The sequence below is a fragment of the Nyctibius grandis genome, chromosome 2 (assembly GCF_013368605.1).
Source record: "Nyctibius grandis isolate bNycGra1 chromosome 2, bNycGra1.pri, whole genome shotgun sequence".
In the NCBI taxonomy this organism is placed as follows: Eukaryota; Metazoa; Chordata; class Aves; order Nyctibiiformes; family Nyctibiidae; genus Nyctibius; species Nyctibius grandis.
In genome coordinates this window covers 103718564-103739506 of record NC_090659.1, presented here as the reverse complement: position 1 = coordinate 103739506, position 20943 = coordinate 103718564, and the positions used below count along the sequence as shown (strand labels likewise).

The window sequence follows — 20943 nt, the reverse complement described above, 5'->3', positions numbered from 1 at the left end:
ATGAGCCCCTACTAAAACAATAAATACAAAATGAACCCACAGTAAAAGTTCTAACTCTTTTCCCTGAAGGTATGTGATTTCAACTACGAAGTTTCTCTCACTCAAGATGGAGAGCATCCACCCTGTATTCATGACTGATTTAAGACCTGACATGTAGAAAGAGGGAACATTATCCTGAAAGGGAATGAAGCCCACGCAGAGATAATTTTGACTTTTAGCTTTTCTATCATTCATCAACTCACTGCCTAATTTACTGTCCACATAAATAAATGAGGAGGTAAGTAAATAAATCAAATGTATTCAGCTCTACACATAGTACCAGCTTCTACATGTGGAAGTTCCCAAGAAAAGAAATGTCACAGCATTTTCTTTCCAGAAAGCTGTTTTAAGGAGTATTTTAAACTCACTAGCTGGATGTTTTTTTCTTTCCTCTTCCGTTTCTGCACAAACAGATTGATGTTAGGAAGCCTTTTCAGAGGTATGGGTGAGAAAATGGTCTAGATTTTTTTTTTTATATCTAGTTGAAATACTTAGAGCTTTATCCACAGTCTTCCAAAAGATAATTTGACCTAGTACTCTTCTGCACCGTGGGATTATTAGTTTTTTGGCACATCTAAAATAAAAACTGCAGAGTACATAACACAGCTCAAAGCTGTTTCAGCATCTCTTGAAATTTTAGGGCCTGACTCATCACCCTAAATAAATAAAGGAAATGGAAACACTCTCACTAGCTTTACTGGAAACACTCTCACTGACTTTACTGGCTTTGGTAACAGGCCACCGTAACAGCTGTATTAACTGAAGCTTAACCAATCAAGCCCATATTAACCAATGCAGTCCCTGGATGCCCTCTAAGTTTGAGAGGCCAAGAGAAAAACTTAGATTGGACTTTGTTGATATAAACTGTTGATATAAACCCAGTGGGTTTTATTTCAGTGTAAAGAGCCTGAAATACAAATCTTTACAGACTTCATTTGATGCCAACAAAAAAATTGGAAACTTTCTCTAGTTTTGGTGAGCTGGTTCCCCTGGATTGGGCCACCATGTCCCCTTGTACAAAATGGTCGAGGGTGCATTTTACACTTAGTTTCTTACAGGCCAGTCTTCATTTAACCAAGGATAGCTCAGATATGGTCTTTGCAATGAATCAAAAAGAGGGAAAATTATTTACTTGGATGAGTTCAGTTCAGGACAGTTCCTCCAAACCCAGGATGAGGCAGGGTAACTGTCAGCGACGCAGGAGATCTGCTTGAACAACAACTGCATCGTTACTTCAGGCTTTCCTGCAACAAGATAACACAAGATAATTTCTGTCAGCACTTCAGTGACCAAAATCTTTGTGTTTATGTGGCAATGCTACATCTGCCAAGACCAAGATCGGTTTCTGTGTTTTCAAAATAACCCACCCGCGTGTCACTGTGAGAGCTGGGTGCAGCCCTCAGTCCTCCTCCTTCCTCCAGCCCCATGCCTCGGTTCTGTGGGATGGCACTGTGGGCAAGGCAAGGGGAGCAGCCACTTCTCTGTACAGGCACGGCCAGACCAAAACAGTGGCAGAGCCGAAATTAGAAGTCTTGACTTCTGCTTTTCTGACTCAGAGCAAGCAGCTGGGCTTAGGACTCCACTGACACCTCAGTTCTGGGTGTCCGGCTTGTACAAAATGTGCACAGAGGATCCTTGTATAAATAATATATAATAAATAATGATCGCTAACCTAGAGCAAGGGTGAGATGCTGCAGTCACGTGGCAGAACTGAGATAACTGAGAGCACCAGGCAAGACTGTGTGAGTGTGCGAATCGTCGGCAGGGGCGTAGGAGGCAGTGCAGCCCTAACATACGTGTCACACACCAAAGGGTCTCCAGACTAACTGCATTAACTCACAAATGCCATTAGGAAAAAAATGACATAAACACGCCATAGAAAGCTAACACTTAACGAGGATAAGCGTTTCCTCTCACTGTCTATCCCATGTGGTCTCTACAGCAGTCATAGATTCTGGCTCTTTAGAGTTAGAATACAGTCACTGTATTTTACAGAGCTCCCAGGCTTTGTGGTTTTCTTAAGAAGTATTAATTTTCTCAATATATGACTAATTTCTCCTATTCTGTCCTGTCTGCTTATGGTAGACTAAAGGGAAGAGAAAAAAATTAATAACTTCCTTCTCCTTCCTCTATTCTCTATCCCGGACCAACACAAGAAACATGACCCACAAGCAGCTGGCATCCTTCTCCGACCCAGTGCCTGGATTTCAATAGTGCAGTGCAGTGTGAAGAGAATCACATTTTTGCCTTGTGCTCCTCCATTTTAAACAATAAATCTGTGTAAATGAAATGGGGAATACCAAGGGGAAAGCAACATATTAGCTCCATTTATATCAGTGGCAAAATCCCAGACTTTGCCAAATCTTCACAGGGATCATTTTCTCACTTACTTCTCACGTACAGAGTGAATTTTTTTGTCATGACCGTATCATCATTTTCAGCATAAAATACATATATCCCAGACTGGTGCTGATGGTTGCAGAACTTTGACAAAATGCTGTGGAGCAAAGAAAAGACAGAAAAGGACAAAAGACCAACTTGAAAAATATTTTAAACATAGTCGAGATACATATATATGTCTGAAACAATTCAACATCTTCTAATGAGGAACCCAGACTAAATTATTTTTCATTAGAGAATATGAACCCCAGAATGTAACTGTTTTGATAAGAGGATATTTTTTTCCTGCAGTATTGATTTCATTCTGCAGTTTTCCTCATAGTTCCTAGAATGCATCTGGGCTGTCAGGCTGTGATTTTGTTACCAGTCTGTTGGAAGACAAGGTATATAACACATCCTGGCACAGATACTAAGACCAGCAAAGGATCAAGCTCTCTACGCTCCAAAGGGTTTTGATGGGAGTTTCTAGTTGATACAATAAACAGTATTAGGAAATAACAATGAGACAAGTAGGATCATATGAGATAAACCTCTCAGAATTGAAAGATCTGATGGAAACTCACAAATAAGATCACCATGAGAAGTTCAATGTCAATGAGACAAAGCACCAACTATCAAGATATTTCTGCAGGAGGAAGGGCAGCCTTCTACTAATCTCTATGGCCTTTGGCCCAATGGATGGCAGCAAACCAAGACCCAAACCATGCAGAAAACAGCTTGAGACAGTGGAATTGGTGAGGGAGGGCTCTAACAAGTCCCTGGGCAGGACCTAACAACAGAGGACTGCGAAGACTTAAAGATTCCTGCATGAATGACCTTTTGAATCACTGGTCTATGGGACATGCGAAGAGGCAGGGAGAAGGGAATATATTATCTTACAAAGATGGCATTCTATTTCTGTCCTTTTGACTAAGTTATTGGTGTCAGGATGATTTTCATATTTAAAAGGCAGCTATTGCAGTTCACCGACGTTAGAGAAGCACTTAAGAAAATATCTTCTTAGGTTTAGTTGCTGGCTTTTTGGGGGCAGATGTTTTGGCTGATTGCTCAAGTATAACCAGGTAGGAGGCCCTCAGCTAAATTTTAGTGGTAAAGGCAAGCAGGCATATCAGGGATTTTGAAGCAGACAGAAAAAAGACAGCCCATGCCAGCAATTTGCAAAGTAAGAGAAAGCAGTAATGAGCTTGAAATCTAGAGAACTAAAACCAAGGTATTTCTCATTAAGCAAGATACATACAAATGAACTAAGTATCACCTTGCAATTCTAAACCAGGAAAACTCACATTGAAGCCACTGGCAATTTTGCCTTCTGACTAAGGCAACACCTCCCTAGAGTTATTGACTTTTGAATGTATCCATCTGAAATGGCCTTAAAGATGTCCCTGAACTCAGGGACTTTTTAAAATCAGACCCCTTTTAATCTGTCTCAAAATGGATACTGAAGGCAGAAGAAACCACAAATCATTTGTTGCTTTTGAAATCCTAGGTCTGAAGGATTAAATCCTAATGAAATAATGAGAAAGTCATTTAAAAAGTGTCATTGATACCTGAAAATATAAGGAGATGTGAGATAAATATTATAACTTTAACAGAGATCATTCTGTGTATGAAAACTCATTTGCTCTTAGGAGGGAAGTGAAAATTAGCAGTGTGCTAAAAGAGAGACAACAAAAGCAAATAGAAAATGGAAATTCTGAAGGAATCTCTGAAAACACTAAGGGCACTGACAGGAGAGATGAATCCTTGGGACTTGAAATTAAAAGCTAGAGAAGGGGACAGACTTAATTAATAAAATTTAATATGATCTATAATCAGGATGAACAATTTGATAAGGAAATGGCAGAAATCAAAAAAAGAGAAAAACAGGAAATGAAAAAGGATATGAAAGGAATAAAGTAGAAGTGTTGGGAGATGGGATTACACAGAAGTCGACTAAAATATGCAAAGTTAGGCTCACAATACGATAAAGTATGTGATGACCTTTTTTGTTTGTTTCAAGAAACCTTCTGCTTTAAAATCACATTGAAACCTGCAGTGCTACAGCTTGTAGGCAGAATCGCCTGACCTCCCTACCCCTTGCTGCTTCTGGAGACTTCAAACTGAATGAAATATCTGTCCCTACTCTTTACCCTCAGGTGAGACATGTCTATCCAATGCTAGTATTCAACCAAAACTGGGTAGCTATGGGGGATGTTTGTACAGAAGAATGTACTTGTCAGACGAAATAATCACCCAATTCATGTATTTTCCCCTCCATTATATGTTTCATAAAATAAATAGAACGCTAAATAAATTCAAAGTGTAACTACCTGAAATGAACACTAAATCAAAAAGTATTTAATCAAGAGCACAGTCAGATGGATGGCTGAGTTATCTGAAGCAGCCTCCAGACCAATCTCCAGCGATGCCTGTGGCGGTGAGGCATGGTCATGGCCATGGCTGTGGCTGGCACAGGGCTGGCTGTGGCTGAGCTAGCTCAGGATGCGCTGCTCCAGCGACGCAGGCTGGACATTCCCTCATGCAGCAGGTGGTGGTCAGCACTCAGCAACCGCCGTTTCTGTGCTGCAAAGGCTATGTGAAATGACTCATAAATGCCAGGCCACCAGCAGCTGCACCTTACTGATTAATGAGGGTTACCTAAGTTATTTCAAGAGTTCTCAAAATTGTTATTGTTGGCTCTGTCCATAGCACCTTCTTATCTGGATTGAATTTACACCAGCTGTCAATCATCCAAGCAAAACTGAGTCCTGCTCTTACAAGCAGTGAGAAGAGGTCCATAGCAGCTGCAAAGCAAATCAGCTCAGCATTATCAGCAAGAGGAAGGTACCTATTGGACAAGGATGAGCAAATGCTCATGGCCATCCCCTGAGACCTCATTCCAAAATCAGTCTTGACCACAAAGAACAGATCTGCCTAGTCTATGTCAGGCATTGCAGATTAGTCACCCACCTAATGCTATCAAACTTTGCTGACAGCCCTCACTTTATCAGCAGGGACAGAGTTCCTGTGGCCATTGCCAGGAGATGACAATTTACTAATCTGAACTGAGCTGTCTCTGAACCTTGTGAAGGTCTGACTCCAATACACCATCGGATGCAGATGAAAAGGCTAGTCTGTTGCAAAGACGACTTGACAAGCTAGCAGATAAAATCAAGTGTACCAAAATACTAAGGAAAGAAATCATAAAAAGTGTAATCAAGGCTGTGACACAGTTTTATGCAGATGTTAAGAGAGATTTTAAGAATATGAGAAGAAATCAGTGCAGGCATATTAACTCCTGCCTAAGTCCTGCTTGGTTTTAAAGCTAAAACTTTAAAAGAGCAGCTTGGCTTTATTTTCTTTTAAGTGAATAAGAGCTGTTACCTTGAAAGCCATGGGACTATTCTGAAAGAAACTCTGAAGGAAATTAGATAATGTTATCAAGAAATTAGAAAGCCTAGGGAATGGAGAAAACATTAGCCTTAAACAGGATTCATGCCAGAACTTCACTGTAGGAAATAAAAGAAAAGGTAGATAACTAACAGGTTTATTCAAAACATGTTTTGCAGCAGCAGAAGAATACATGTCCTGGGTAATGAGCAGAACGGTATGTTTCTGTGGCACAGGCAGAGATGAACAGATCTAATGGCAGCCTGGGAAACTATGGGGCCCTGGATTTGATTTGAGCAGTTTGAAAGACACTGGGAACATCATCAAGAACAGGATGACAAAAGGGGAACATGTAGAACTTGTGATCCAGTATGAAAATTGCAACAGATCTGTAACTGAGAAATTATGTCAGAGAGAAAAGGAATGCCAAAATGCATATGAACTAAAGGGTTGTTAGATGCACAACTTACCAAAGGGTTTATTATAACATGGAGAATAAAGTGATTCTAGAAGGCCTCTACATGAACTGCTGTTGAAAGCCAAAATAATGTTTGAGTGCCTTTTGTTAACATGGCTTCATCACGTGGCCCATCCATGTTTTAAAAACACAGAGAGTACAAAACATGGACAGTAAGCAGTCCAAATGAGATATAGAGAGGAAACATTACTATATCAAACTATTCCAAAATATTCACATACCTGCGTCCGTCCACACTGTAACTTTGTTTACATGGAAACGTTTTTTGGGAAAATAGCCACATACATCTAACTGGTGGATATGCTGTAAAGTTAACTTCAAAGCAAAACTCTTCCTCACCAATTTCAAAATTTTCTTTAGAGTCAGTTATATTTATAAATCCCTTTTCTGGAAAAAAAAAAATATTGTGTTACAAAGGCTGGGCTGCTTAATGAAGGAATTTTGACACCTGTATGTTTTTCATCTTGGTTATCACAAGCAAAAAAAAGCACCATGTTACAAAAGGCATCCTGTTAATCAAAATAAGATAATGCTTCAAAATAGTATTGAAATGATGTTACTGTGTTTAGCTGCAGACAAATGATCTGAGCCTGTGGAAGCTGCATATTTGGTCAGACCAGAGCCCTTCCAAAATGGTCTGACATTTCTCTCCCATCTGCCCTACAGAGTCACAGTGCCAACAAGGCCATTATTTATTTGGTTTGTTTTCAGTGTGTGTTCCAGGTGTTAACAGCTGCATCTCCTAGCTTTCCTCTAACAGGGAACAAAACCAGGTGGCACCATCAGCATAATCAGATGTTGATAGTAGTTGTTTCGCCTTCCCTGAAATGAGCTGAGGGTTCTGCAAATGAGCCTTGTAACGGCTCCTTTCTTTTTCCATCTGAATTAGACATACTTGATGCAAGACAACAGCAACATGAAAAAGTATTTTGAAGATGTACATGAACCATGAGCTGCTGGTACTTGCCCTGATAGGGTGGGATTAGTTTTACCTAATGGAGCAGTCTGAAGTTCAGTGACCCACCTAAGCTACTTGTTTGCACCTCTGATAAACTCAGTGGAATGAGACAGGCATATCTAGATGTATCCCATTCTAAAATAGAAGATAACAAAGATGTACTGAACTGCTTCTGGAAATATCTGTTTCTTGACACTGACCGTTGAAGGAACTGAAGTCATTGCTGGGGCTAGATGTCTCATGAAGTGAAATGATTCCCACCCAAAGAGACTGAACAGCAGACACATGTGGAGGAGGCTGTCCTAAAGGCATCAGTGGGGCTAGGATCAGCTCTGTAAAAATCATGGAATCATATACATTGGAAGAGATCTCTGGAGATGTCTAGTCCAATACCTGCTCAGAGCAGGTCTAACTAGATGAGGTTGCTCAGAGCTACGTCCAGCTGATTTTGGGTATCTACAAGGAAGTAGACTCTACAACCTCTGGGAAACTCGTGCTAGTGTTTAATCAGCCACATGGTAAAAAACTGCACTTCAGAAATATTGCTGGACTGGGTTCTTCCTTTTGAGTGTTTTTTTCTTCTGGTTGTAACTCTATATTCTGCTTGGCATGTTTTATCTCTGTCTAGCTTACTAATTTAAAAAATACTATCTGGAAACTCCCATATAAACCACAAAAATTTCAGTATTTCAAAACAAGAAGCAATTCCTTTCATGACTGTTCTCCTACTTTTTGATATTAAAGGCTTATTGGTTTTATAAATTGGACCTTCATGCTGTGAATGATCTTTTGGATCTCATCCTTCCAGGCAAAAGGTCATCTCTGTGTGTACTGTTAACAACACAACCAGCCAAGAGTAAAGGCTTTCTCCAGAGTGCACAGAGGGACCTTGGAGCAGCATATGTCATTTTTCTGGAAAAGAACTCAGAAAAAGTAGTTTCTTTCTTGAAGGAGAAAGAAAATAGCACATTATTGCTTGGCTTATAATTTTTTGGCAGGTTTCACTGTATTTCTGCCAGAGAAAAAGTGAACGTGATTATTTAGTAATGACAGAGAGGTGAGATTAAATTCTCGAGACTGGAATCAAAGCTTTCAGGTCTCTGTATTTATTGTATTTATTTATTTGTTGCTTTAAACCTAACATGTGTTACAAAACAGCTTGCATATTCCTGAATAAAGAGTGTGTAGCACTAAAAATTCGTTATTCAACACTGAATGGATGTGGAAACTGAGCATCAGAACTGCAGAAACAAAGAGCCCTTGCAGCTGCAGCAGTTGGCATGATTTCTGTTGGGCTTTAAAGTGGCCTAATCACCCTGCCTGACCTGACCAGCTACATAAGATGGGATAAGTTGGTGAAGTATCAATTAGCAAAAAGCAAACCAGAGCTGTTTGGCTGCAAGATGTTATTAGAGATTAGAAGACCACCCATCAATGTAGTCATGCTAGCCAGGCTCCCCAGGCAATGCAGTATGTGCCAACCAAATCAGTTTTCTCTTGGTTAAGTTACATCATGACCATTCCCAGCATAGCTATGGGTGCTGACTCAGGCACAGTGATGGTTTAAAGGTAGGTCATGGATCATTTCAGAAACTGCTACTCTATGACATGGACAACTGAGTGAAATCTGTGTCTAATCACTGCTGAAACTGAACCTGGGATGCTAGCACATATTCATACTAATGATGGTTGTCATTAATACATTACGCTAAAAGCTGGGGTGGACGAGAAGCACAGGATGTCCCTGTATAACCCTGGAGAAAGAAGCATGTCTGTTAGCTAGGTGTGACAACATCCCCCCACTTTAATCCACCATGTAAGTAAACTGTTTTTTAAATCATCAAAGCCAATGAGCCCTCAGAAGTTTTGTTGGCATAAGGGGTATTAAGGAGGGTACATACAATCATTGTAGTTTGGCGTACCCCAGTCAAAAACCACCCCACTCAGAAATACAGCCTTCCAGGGACATGGACTCAAATATCCCCTGTTAATGTGACACATACTCACACCTGATAGTTTATGGATCCAAGCAGACACTATTTCTGAACTGGGCACAAGTACTGAGAAAGAAGAGGATCTTGCCCTACCTCTATACTACTCCCTCACCCCTACCTTCCTGTTTACTAAGAAGATGTGTGTAGTAAAAATGCTCATGTATCGTACTCTGTTATTGTAAATCATGACAGAACTTCCTGCTCAGTGGTAGGCAGAAGCTGAAAAGAGGATATTGCACTGGGAAAGTAATTTCTGAAGAGTCTGGGGTAAGTATTCTCACTTCCTACCATTCCTAGCCTAGGTGTTGTAAACTCTGAGAGCAACTACATCTAAAGTCAAATGTGTGGTGAGTGCTTCAGAGAGCCTTGTTCTCAGGGCTACAGACTCCAACTCCAGGCACATCAGTCAGAAAACCACTTCTGGTGCATACTCCAACAGCACAGTCCTAACTACAGCTTTCCTTTTTACACCTTATTTCCAGACTTAAGCCTATTTGTATATTATTTCCATCTGAGAAACAAAGTTTGCAGTTGAGGCTCTTCTGGACTAACTTCAACACCACTGGCTTTTAAATCAACATGTTGCTTAAATAGAATGAGGTTTCCTTTGGTATGCTTTCATTTTTTTTTAAATTTTCAGGCCTTGTGTAGCTTGGTGTTAGGAGGATGGTTCCCTTCAGTGCCTGGAAAGCAGATGTTCAGAACAAACAATAATGCTGGAGTAGTTGTCTCTCTAGTTTCAGGTTTTCCTTCAGGTCCATCACAGCTGCAGCAGCACTTCTGCGGGGAAGTTTGCCAGCTCTTTCAGCACTTGCTATTCACCATCTCTCTAGGCTTACATTCTCCATTAACACAAAAGTTTTAATTTCTTTTCTGCTACCTGTTCCACAGGTTTTGGAGCTAAAATTGTTCCCCAGATTTATTTTCCCATAAAAAAAATTGGCAAACTCAAATGGCCACTTGTCAGTCACTCCCTTGCCATAAGAGGAAATGGTCATTTCTCATTTGCTCTGGGTTTTGAGCGGGAAAGCCCACCACCAAGAACCTTCCAACTGTTCAGTTCCTTTCTGGTGGAGCCAGGTCAGGCCTGGTACAGACTTTTGATTTGCTATTTTCTGTATAAGAGCAAGGAGCACCTGAACAAAACAGCAGAGCAGAGGCCATGAGAACCTCTGCCTTACCTCCCTCACTCTGATGGTGGAGCAAAGGTGGGGTGGAGGTGCCCTATGTGAGTGAAGGGAGATGCAGTGGGAGCCAGTGGCGAGGAGGAGGCTGAGGCCATGGCTGCAGCTCTTCAAAACCCGTACTGGAGTCACAGCAGGACATTTCTGTCTCACATTAGTTGAGACCAGCCACTGGTCATTCCAAACTCTGGCCAAACTAATACATGGAGCATGAATAGCTGAACACGTGGGGCAGGTCATGAATTTTATATTCTCAAGCAGCTCCAGAACAGTGTTTTCTGTGGTGCTTTACCTCTAGTTGTTTGTATCTGCTCTGCAGCTGCCTACATCTGAGTTGGTGGCACAGAGAAGGGCTACACAACTGCAGTACTCCCTCCTGCCCAGAAAGTCCAAGGCATAGCCCCTGGGGACCCTATAGCTTTGTGTCCCCACAAAAAGCCACTATGCATCACACTGGCTGAGAGTCACCTACAATAACATGAGCTGAGTCCCAGCCTGTGTTTCTAGAGATACCTTTGAAACAATCATGTAGACTAGATCTCTAAACAGAACCATTCCATTTCACTTCTAAAAGCACTGTCTTTTAAGGGGAATTATTTGAAAAGCAGTATAAAGAAAAGGTTGATTATCTTCAGGTACTAGAATGACTCAGTTCAGATTAATCTCTTGGCTCTCCCAGACTGCCTGTAAGTGCAAACAGACTTTTTTTTCTCAGAAAAGGAACTATAAACATATGCTGCATACCTGCAAGCAAAGAACTGCCACATGGAAAACAAAGCAAAACAAGCAACTGAGGGACAAAATTAACACCAGGGGTTGGAATTACCTAAAACTGTAACCAAAGCAGTTTGATTCGGATGAACAGTAGAAGAACAGGTATAATGTCCACTATCACTTCTTCCTGCCGCTGACGCAAACGCATACTGGATCCGAATTGCTGAGTGATCTGTTTGATATTCTAATCCTTCAAACCGGCGGTCCTAGTTTTCAACAGAGATTCCCGTTTAATCAGTTGATAGTGCCCAATATTACCTATTTTAAAATATGGCCTATCTTCTTACCTTCTCAACATCTTTGTTTTCAAAAGATAATTTTATTCTGAATTTATAATTGCGGTGAACAGCTCTGCATCTGATCAGCAATGGTTCCCCGACTTTAAGAAGTAATTCAGGTAAAGGTGTTGATTGTCTTTCATTTAAATCTACAAAATCAAAACATAGTCACTGAAACAACTGTCACTTTGCCTGGAAAAATGCTCAGTTAGATCAACATTTTTTCTTCTAATGCTGTATAGACATCCATTATTACATTGTAATGATAATTAGAATTTGGGAAAATTACTCATTAATCATGAAATTAGTAAATTTGATGGATTTAGATGTCTCAGATCAAATGTTGTCATAATTTAAAAGATATCTACAGGGCACAGTTCAGCACAGAGCTTAGCTCAGATCAGGTTTATTTAAAAAAACAGACAAATAAATGTGAATTTATATATTATTTTGTGATTATTTGTAAATGTATGTATTTGAGAATACTTCGAAGAACATACCCCTGCAACACAGTCCTAAAAGCATGAAGAAAAAGTTAACAGATGTTTAGCAAATGTAGAAGGGCAAGACATTTTTTACGGAGACCACAAATAGCTATTAGAATCTAGGGTTTAAACGTGAGACAGAGCAATCATATGCACTGTTAGATTTGTTCCAGTGATTACAAACAAGTAGCTTAACCCAGAAAGTGTACTCAGATGAGTAACGCAACTAACTTCAGCGGCAGCATCCAGCTTGCATGTAAGTAAATCTTAGAGGGAAGTTACCTATTGTAAAGAGGCTGGTGCATTTTCTGCCCAGGTCATTAGCTGCACAGCACCATATATAAGTTTGAAATAATTCATGTTGTACTTTCTGTATGCCATCTATTTCCCCAGTTTCTTCATGCATTTTATCAGGGCAACTGCAATTACAAGCACAATTATTCATTGACTCATTTGGTTAACCTCAAGCAAATAAATCTGATAAATCTCCAAGCCATGAGAATATACAAACAATAGTGGGAAAACTGGATCTGACATAGCAGAGTAAAAAGGAACTTGGAAAGGTAAAGATAAGAAAATAAAAATGTCACAGCTTAGGCAGAAATATGAGCTGAAATGACCTGAATATGCTCAAACTGACTCATAGACAGGTAATGCTGTGACTAAAATCTGGAGAAGAATGAAATCATAGAGGTTGAGCTTTCACACCACATCTCTGAATTCCTGGTGGCAGGAGCTGATGCAAACCCAGAGGCCATTATAAGACTCAGTTCCCAAACTGCCACGCTGCAGAGAAAGGCATTATTCCTGCTGTTAATAGAATCAATTTTCTATGTTAATAGAATGGAAAAAAAAAACATTTAGCTTGGAAAATTATGATTTCTTGTAACATCTTCCCAGCTCTAATGCATTCACATTTCAAAAAAAATGTGAAAAACTAGAGGGAAATGAGATACCTTTGATTTGCTCTGACATCAAAATACTAGAATATGGAATAAGTTTTTTCGAGCCAAGAGCTGAACGTTTCCAAAAGAGCAGAACAAAAGAGCCAAAATTTCTAAGAATAATGTGCTGCAGCACTCCAAAAGTGGATCATGCAGCCACAGGTTTTCAACCAGCATGTGGGAGTGCAACATGGCAGGGCCCGTCTCCAAAAATTCTGACCCAAAAGCTCTTCTTCAGTTATCTGCCCAGCTCACTAGGCACACTAAGCAGTACAAAGCCTCCCCTTCCTTCTTCACAAGATGGTAAACTTTCAGCCTAGAGATTCAACATGCACATAAACATACACCATACCTCTTTTCAGGTGTTTTGCAAAATATCCACTCCACAGAGGGCTGGGGGTAGCCCTCAGATATGCACTCGATAGCATCCGATTTTTCCCTCTTCCTGAAATAGGGTTTGCCTGGTTTATCTGTTAAAAATCATGCAAATATTTAGGAATGCTGAAATAATTTTGAAACAGTGTTTTGCTCATTTCATAGTACATGAAGTTACAGAGCTGTAATTTGTTTCAGGTGGTTTCAACACTGAGGGAATAGAACATGATTCTGCCCTAGGGATATTGTGGGTTGGTCTCATGAGCTTTTCAGCCTTGATTGCTAAATGCACAGCTTCCCCCGTATCAAAGGCCTGCCTCTATACACCAGAGGATAATCCTGAGACTGATACTCAAAGGCATTAATTTGCCACAGTTACTATTCATTTCATGGGCAGGAGGACAGATACCTTTCGAAATCACATCCCAAGCCCGGTGGCCTTTGGTGGAGTATCTGTTGAGACTACAAAGTCTCTACACAAAATGAGGTCGTTGCATACTACTCAGATCAGATACATGATGGAAAAACAACGGGTGATAATGACTTCTGATAACCAGCAGACTTCTCTATCCTACATCTGTAACCTGAGGGGGGAAAAGGTTCCTAAACAACTCCCAGTCCCCTGAACTCATCAGGCGCAGACTTGGACTAAGCACAAAAATTTAGTGTATTAAAACTGCTAATGATTTGACTCAAAATGAAAAAGCACTGAGTCTGGTTTTAGGTCATCTTGCGATGAAATTACAGCTTCCACACAGAAGAGCGACATTTTCTTTAGAGTCATACCTCCATTGCCTGCAAGGTGACATGCTAAGGTAAAACTAATACTTCTGGCTTTTTAATTTCTTTCTTCATTTATCTCTTATAAGCTGCACCTAGAAGGTTTTTTTTCACCTATAGAGATTCACATCTCAGTTGAAGGGTTCACATCTAGCCTGAAGGACTTTATGAGAGATGTAATTATGATATTAGATTCACAGGAGCAAAGAGAATGCAATCCAAGCAATTGATATGGAAAAGATCTTTATCGAGACTGTTTGGAACTACTCTTGCTTGCACATGTAATAACATTTTTTACTCTAAAGCCTAATTGATATAGTAGAGAAGGTAATTTTTAATTAAAGGTTTAATACCCTGTCCCCTCAATGAAGCTGTTAAAATTATTAACTGAGACATGCAATAGGCTTTCAAATAAAACATGGACAGACTAGAGCTGAAACTTCTGACACCTGAGAGAGAAAAAATCAAACAGAAAAAATACTTTAAAAACAAATAAAAAAGGAATAAAAAATGTTGATTAATCACAGTTTATTAAAAACAAGGCAAGTAATGTGTGTTATTAAACCTGTCTCTAGAAGGGTTTGGTCCTAACTTTGCCAGTCTTAGCTGTTTGGATTGATGTTTTGCTTTATTTTCTTTGAATTTTCTTTTACATTTTTTAATTTTATCTTTAAATTTGGTCCTTTCCAGACAAAATAATACGGTATTTCTCTTCTGTTAAAAAAAATCTGTCAATGTGGGTCTTTTTTTTTTTTTAAGATGTTCTTGGACAACTCTACTTAGAAATAGAAGCTTGAAGGCAGACGCCTTTCCATCAGAGATGTCTCCTGTGTGGTCCTTGAGAAAATTCAATGAAATCTGCTCCCACTGTGAGCCTTTCAAAAAGTCGCACCTCACACGTGCTCTGTCATCAGCATTTAACAGCAGTTAAAACCTCAGATTCTCAGGTACCTTTGTGCTGAGCAGCTGCAGTACTGATGCATTTTACCCTAAAACCCAATAAAAGTAAAGGCTGGCACTGAGCAGAGGACCTTGTCTTTCCCGTTCCCTCAGTGGTGCCTCTTGCTGCCCACAGAATTGCAAAAGGAAAAGCTGCATGAGAACTGCAGAGACCCAGTGGGCAGGCACAGGCGGAGAAGTGGCAGAGTGGGACAAGGCGTGACTTTGGAGCGCCAGAGACCAGAATATAAAAGGGACGTCCTGATCTGGTCCAGATAACAGCCCAGCCAGCAACACCGAGACTAAATAGGTTAAAAAGCAAGCAAACAAATCTAGCGCATGAGCTTTGAGAGGACCCAAAAGCCATCCTTGATTTGTCCCACTTGGCACAGAGGGCAACATCTCATAGGGGAGAAGAGGGCTGCCACGCATTTACATCTTTATTTGTTCATTTGCATGGCTTATTGACTAGTGAAAGCCAACTCTCACACAGTCTGTGGTTTTGACTTCGGTCTCTGAAGACAGCCCCAAGTCGTATGCAAATCTAGGAAGATGCTTGAAACGCAGCACGTGAGAGCTTCATTACTTTGACTGAATTTGAGCCTCTCCCCTTGAACCTATCAATGGAGTGACCCCTTTCATCTGAGACACACTTACTTCGGATGAGAACAGGCACAGCTACTGTGTAATTGCCAGTTTTACTTATGACTGAGAGGGTGTATTTTCCAGCTTGTGTTTCTTTTATTTGGGAAAAAGCCACAGATGTAATGTACCTATAAAACAGAAAATAAAGCTGTATTTGTTATCTAGAAGGTCATATGCAGCAGACTCAATAAAACATTAGCTCTTTACCTCTTGCAAAAACACTTCAGAGATATTAGCATTCATTATTTACATCGTTCCCTTCAACCCGAAGTGTTTTCATCATGTATCTTCCTACACAAGCAGCACGTAGGAACTTACAGCCACAAGCAGCGTAGGAACTTACGCTTAACACCGAGTATAGGGAAGGATGGACTTCCTGAGCTTAGGACAGCTGGGGAGGTCCACAGGGAAATGCTTTACCTATAGTCCCATCCCACATGTTTTGCAGGGGGAGGCAACAATCCAGCCTCAGGTTCCAGCCCAGGTTTGACTGGGAGAATGAAGGTGCTGTTGCTGGTGCTTTTCCTGATCTGCAGTGTGACCATAACAAGTCACGTAATTCTCCATGCCTCAGTTTCTTTCGCTATAAAATCATGATATTTGCCTCACATGAGCACTGCAAAGCTCAAATTGGTCAATGTCAGAAAGTCGTTGGAGACCCTCATGCATGATGCTATACAAATTAAAAGAACGAGCTGATTTCAAACTATTCTCGGCTTTAAGATCATATGTGTATATGTGTCTAAATGACAATCAGCAGTGTGCTGCCGGGTGACAACAGTTAAGAAAAATTAGAAGATTTTAAAAGATAATGCATAGCATGAAATTAAATGCAAACACAGACACAGAAAATATTCCATTTGCATCCTAAAAGGAATGATCTCTTAAAGGTTCTTTGATCCAGTACATCCCTTGACTTACTGATTCTCTGAGTCCAATGAAGGTTTACAGGCTCTGCTCTCCTTAAAGAACCAAAAGCATGAAATGATCTCTGAAATGTTCATTGTCACTCTTAATTCAATATCTTCAAGCACATTGACTTCCACATTTTTAGTTGGTTCATAGATGTTCTCTGTTCCTTGAGAATTCAAATAACACCCAAGATCTTCCAAAATGTTAGAAACCTGCAATGCAAGAGGACAGATTGTTATGTATTTATTAGCAATTAGCTTTATTTGCTTTTTTTGCATTCAAATATTTTTAAGGGATGCTCTTCTGGAAAAGCTTTCATAAATTAATAATGCCTCGTAGTGCCCAAATATGAGTACAAATTATGCTGAAATAACACTTTCATCATACCTTCATTTTGTTTGTTTTTGGGTTTGTTTTTTTTCATTCCTACTGCCGAACTTATTCATAAATATGTTGAATTCTACCGCATGAGGAAACGCTATAGGATTCCTGTTGAATTAGTTAATTCTGTTCTCTAGACAGACACCACAGAACAATTTTAGCCAGAAACAGCATAATTTCCCTTAGTGATATAGGCTATTCTTTACTCTGATTTTTGCTTCCTTTCACGTAGAACCATACGAAGACAGAGAACTATAATACAACCTTTCTGTTTGCAAGCTCAAGGCAAAGCCAGGGCCAGAACAGGGGTTTTTTAGCATCCCACTGCTTGTCATTGCAGCATCTGACTAGACTGCTCCTCAGCTCCTTGGGGGCTTTACTAGGTAGAAAACATTTGGGCTGGGCACGTTCACACCTTTCATTTCCTCACCATTGCGTACAGCTAAAGGAGAATCGCAAACAGAAAGAGAATATTCCACAGTCATTCTGAAAGCCACTGATGGATTAATGAGCATCTAAGCTTAGCTGCAGCAAAAGGTAGCAAGTAAAAAGGCTCCATCTGAAGAGCAGCCCTAAATGTCTCCCTTATTTTGGTGGGTGAAATTTATCCGGTGTAAGTTTATGAAAGGACAAGTTCATTGCATCCTCTGTCCCACACTGTGCTTGGCCAGCTGTTTCTTCTCATTCCTTGCTCCTTCTTTATCCATTCCCTTGATCTGAGAAGTATCTAGAGAAAACAGCCATATTCTGCTTTGTCCGATACAATGACAGCACAGCTTTGACTGGTATACCCTCATTTGTTCCGCGAATTATTGATTTATTAGTCCAGGAGTGAAAAAGATTTCATAAGACTGTCTTGAAACAAGAATCCTCAGGAAATATTTTAATTGCAGGTCTCAGGTTCTTTATAATTTAGTTACACCAACTCTGCCATTTCAAGACTTGGAGTCAGAAGAGAAGCAAAAAAAAATTCATATTTGACTCCCCATCCAGCTTTGGCATCTCAGTCAAACTTTAGACCAGGCAGGGATTTATGGGCTTTGGTGGTGGGAATAGAGGGCGATGCAGCTTCCCCATCAGTCCCAGCAGCTGTAATACACACACTCCATGGCAGCTCTGGCTGTGTCTGGCCACTGGTTCACATCACAGCCTTGTCAACCCCCTTAAGGGCATGTAGCCTTTTACATTGATACAGTTCCAGCAATATTCAGCAATATTCAGGCATGCTGATGTGAGACAGCATCAAAGCAGCAATTAAAAAAAACAGTTTTAGAGAAAACTACTGCTTATCTATTTATAGTTTCAAAGTATGAATTGTGATATGCATTTCCCTCTAAACTTCTGTTCTCATATTTGGCCTAACCCTTGTTATTTTGACTGTGACATCCTCACCGCCTAAAGGTTTAGGGTGTTGTAAGCTTCTGGGAAGGTATTTCTGGAACAGCCAGGAGTATTTTATACACAACTTGTTCTCTGTTAGATTACCTTAGGAGATACCGATGCCTCCAGTGTTCCTGAACCATCATTCTTCTGGCTGATAAACGTGCACGTAATCTGAGATGTATTTTGATTCACTGCAGAAGTAAAAGTAACTGCTGTCATAACAAGAACTGTAAAAGAGAAATAGAAAAAAATCTAATCATATCTATCTCTCTGGTCAGAGATAATAATTTTAATAAAAATAAAATAGACCAAAACTGTAGAAAGATTACAACTTTTTTAAAAAAAGCAAAAGGAATATGCAGATATAACGTGCATTTGCAAACTCTGTACTTGTGTATGGGAAGTGAGTGAAAGCACTATTCAAAGAAACTTTAAAAAGCACAGATACATCACACATTATAAGCATGTCCCATAATATTGCAGAAAATGTCTAAAGACAAAAGCCTCTATGTGTTATGAAGGCTTCTTTAGAAACCACATTACAAAACATAGGCTCCCTCTTGCAACCCATTTCTGCATCAGTGTCTCTGAAAGGGCCCTGCAGTACCAAACGCTGCAGCTGCAGACCAGCATTTGCCCGTTGTGAGCTGGAGGATGGTCATGCACTATCCCTCCCATCGGCACTAAGGAGATATCCATGTCAGAAACCCTCCCCAAGCACTCCTCGCTCCTGCCCAGAGCAATAGCAAAATAAAGTCCTCCAACTTGCATTTAGAGCCCACACTCAGCTCACCCAAGGACCCAAGACCTAGTCTTCCCTTTCCCTTCTCTCCAGGACAGGCTGTATTTTATCTGGCACACTCACTGGAGACTCTCCTGAGCCTTCCTGATGTGGATTTTTACATCCCAGCAGCTCACAACGAGGGCCAGGTTAGATGCTTCTTCCCTTGAGCTGCCATTCACAGCCTTGTGCTCTTTCCCCTCCGGGAAGCAAACAAGGCAGCAATTCCCACTCTTTTGAGGAAAGCAGATGCTGAAAGTGGAGGGCGAGGAAGAGTAAGCCCAGGGCTTTCTCCTGCCCTCTCCCTCCTCCAAACCTCCCTGGCTCTGCCATGCCCCAGGAGCCTATACAGCCAGGGCAGCTCATTTACCAGCTCCCAGCCCTGACAGAAGGAGTGAACGTCATTCTCCTTATGCACAAGGAGCAGTGTGGGAAAGCTTCTGGTGCCTCAAAGTAATCATCTCTCTGGAATGCTTCATATGAACCTTTCTGTAGGGACTGCACCTTGAAAAGTCACCTTTTAGCCTTAAAAGAGCTATACAGTAACCATGCCCCCACCATTGCACACAAACAAGAAAAACAGAAGTAAGACTGCACAACTGGCTGGGTGAAATGTGTCTGATTTCCACTAAGTCCCTAAAGCCAGCCCTCAACAGTACAAATAAGCACTGAATCATAAAATAACATCTGTCTCCTGGTGACCTGGAAAATTTCTGCTCTCAGTGCTTGTTTTGTTTTTCTTTTTTTTTCTCCTCAGCTCCTGAGATGATTGGACATAAAGCAAGGTGCAGAGTTGAAAGAAGAAAAAAAGGTAAATATATCAAGAAGCACTGAAGGATGAAAGTAATGAGACTGTTTCTGCAGGTGACAGCAAGAGCAAAACTGGAAGAAAGAAGAAATGAGTAAGAGTCGCTGCCATCTCTTCTTTGACGTTTGTGCCTTCTGGAGCTGCCTGAGCTCTAAGCTGGCAACACTTCGACAACACCTTCTCAGCCCTCTTGGCAAATGTGGATTCAGACTGAGTCCTTCTCAGTCAGGCACCTAACATACACTTCATTTTGGGTGCCACCTTTCCACAGTATACACAGGCAATGGTCTGCTTTTGCAGACTTCTGAGGAAGATCCTGTTTGTTTGTCTGAGATTGCTAAGAAAGGTGAACAGGACTTCTTTCTGGAGACATGTATCTCCCTCCATTGGCTATAAAGATAATGTTGGCACTTCTTGACACAGTGAGTGCCAGAGGGTAGCTGAAAGGCAGGTATGCATTAAGTATCCACACTGAGTGTGCTGAATTTCTCCCCATTGATGCAACCCAGTTTTCCACCCCTCTCACTAGCCTTTCACCAAATCCTTCTCTGCTCAGCTTTCTCCACTTCTGTTTGTCACTTTATCTTTCACCCTTTTCAAACCAGAGACCATCTGACAGGCTCACAGCCAGGAGCTTAGCTGATGGAAACCCACCTATGCTCACTGATTTCCAAGACACACCAGCTGAAACCACCTGAAACCATGACCTCAAGAGTTCAACTCATTTGGCCCATATTCTCAATGCTTACAAACACCTTAGGGGCAGGCATCAAGAGGATGGGGCCAGACTCTTCTCAGTGGTGCCCGGCAATAGGACAAGGGGCAATAGGCACAAACTGAAACACGGGAAGTTCCATCTGAAAATGAGGAAAACCTTCTTCACTTTGAGGGTGACAGAGCACTTGGAACAGGCTGCCCAGGGGGGTTGTGGAGTCTCCTTCTCTGGAGATATTCAAAATCCACCTGGATGTGACCCTGTATAACATGCTCTAGGGGAACCTGCTTTGGCAGGGGGTTGGACTAGATGATCTCCAGA

At 40.8% G+C, this 20943-nt stretch overlaps 1 protein-coding gene across 1 annotated transcript in view; it reads right to left on the bottom strand.

The window, feature by feature from the left end:
* FLT3 (fms related receptor tyrosine kinase 3) overlaps window positions 1-18980 on the bottom strand; it is a 30033-nt gene extending 11053 nt beyond the window's left edge. The window contains exons 1-11 of the mRNA XM_068395321.1: window positions 18926-18980; window positions 18421-18545; window positions 16564-16766; window positions 15655-15770; window positions 13256-13373; window positions 12242-12378; window positions 11484-11623; window positions 11249-11402; window positions 6508-6673; window positions 2430-2536; window positions 1172-1283 (exon numbers count right to left, since the gene is read on the bottom strand). Coding sequence (XP_068251422.1) covers window positions 1172-1283; window positions 2430-2536; window positions 6508-6673; window positions 11249-11402; window positions 11484-11623; window positions 12242-12378; window positions 13256-13373; window positions 15655-15770; window positions 16564-16766; window positions 18421-18545; window positions 18926-18980 — 1433 coding nt within the window. The remainder of the gene's footprint in view (window positions 1-1171; window positions 1284-2429; window positions 2537-6507; window positions 6674-11248; window positions 11403-11483; window positions 11624-12241; window positions 12379-13255; window positions 13374-15654; window positions 15771-16563; window positions 16767-18420; window positions 18546-18925) is intronic.
* Between the last annotated feature and the right edge of the window lie 1963 nt (window positions 18981-20943).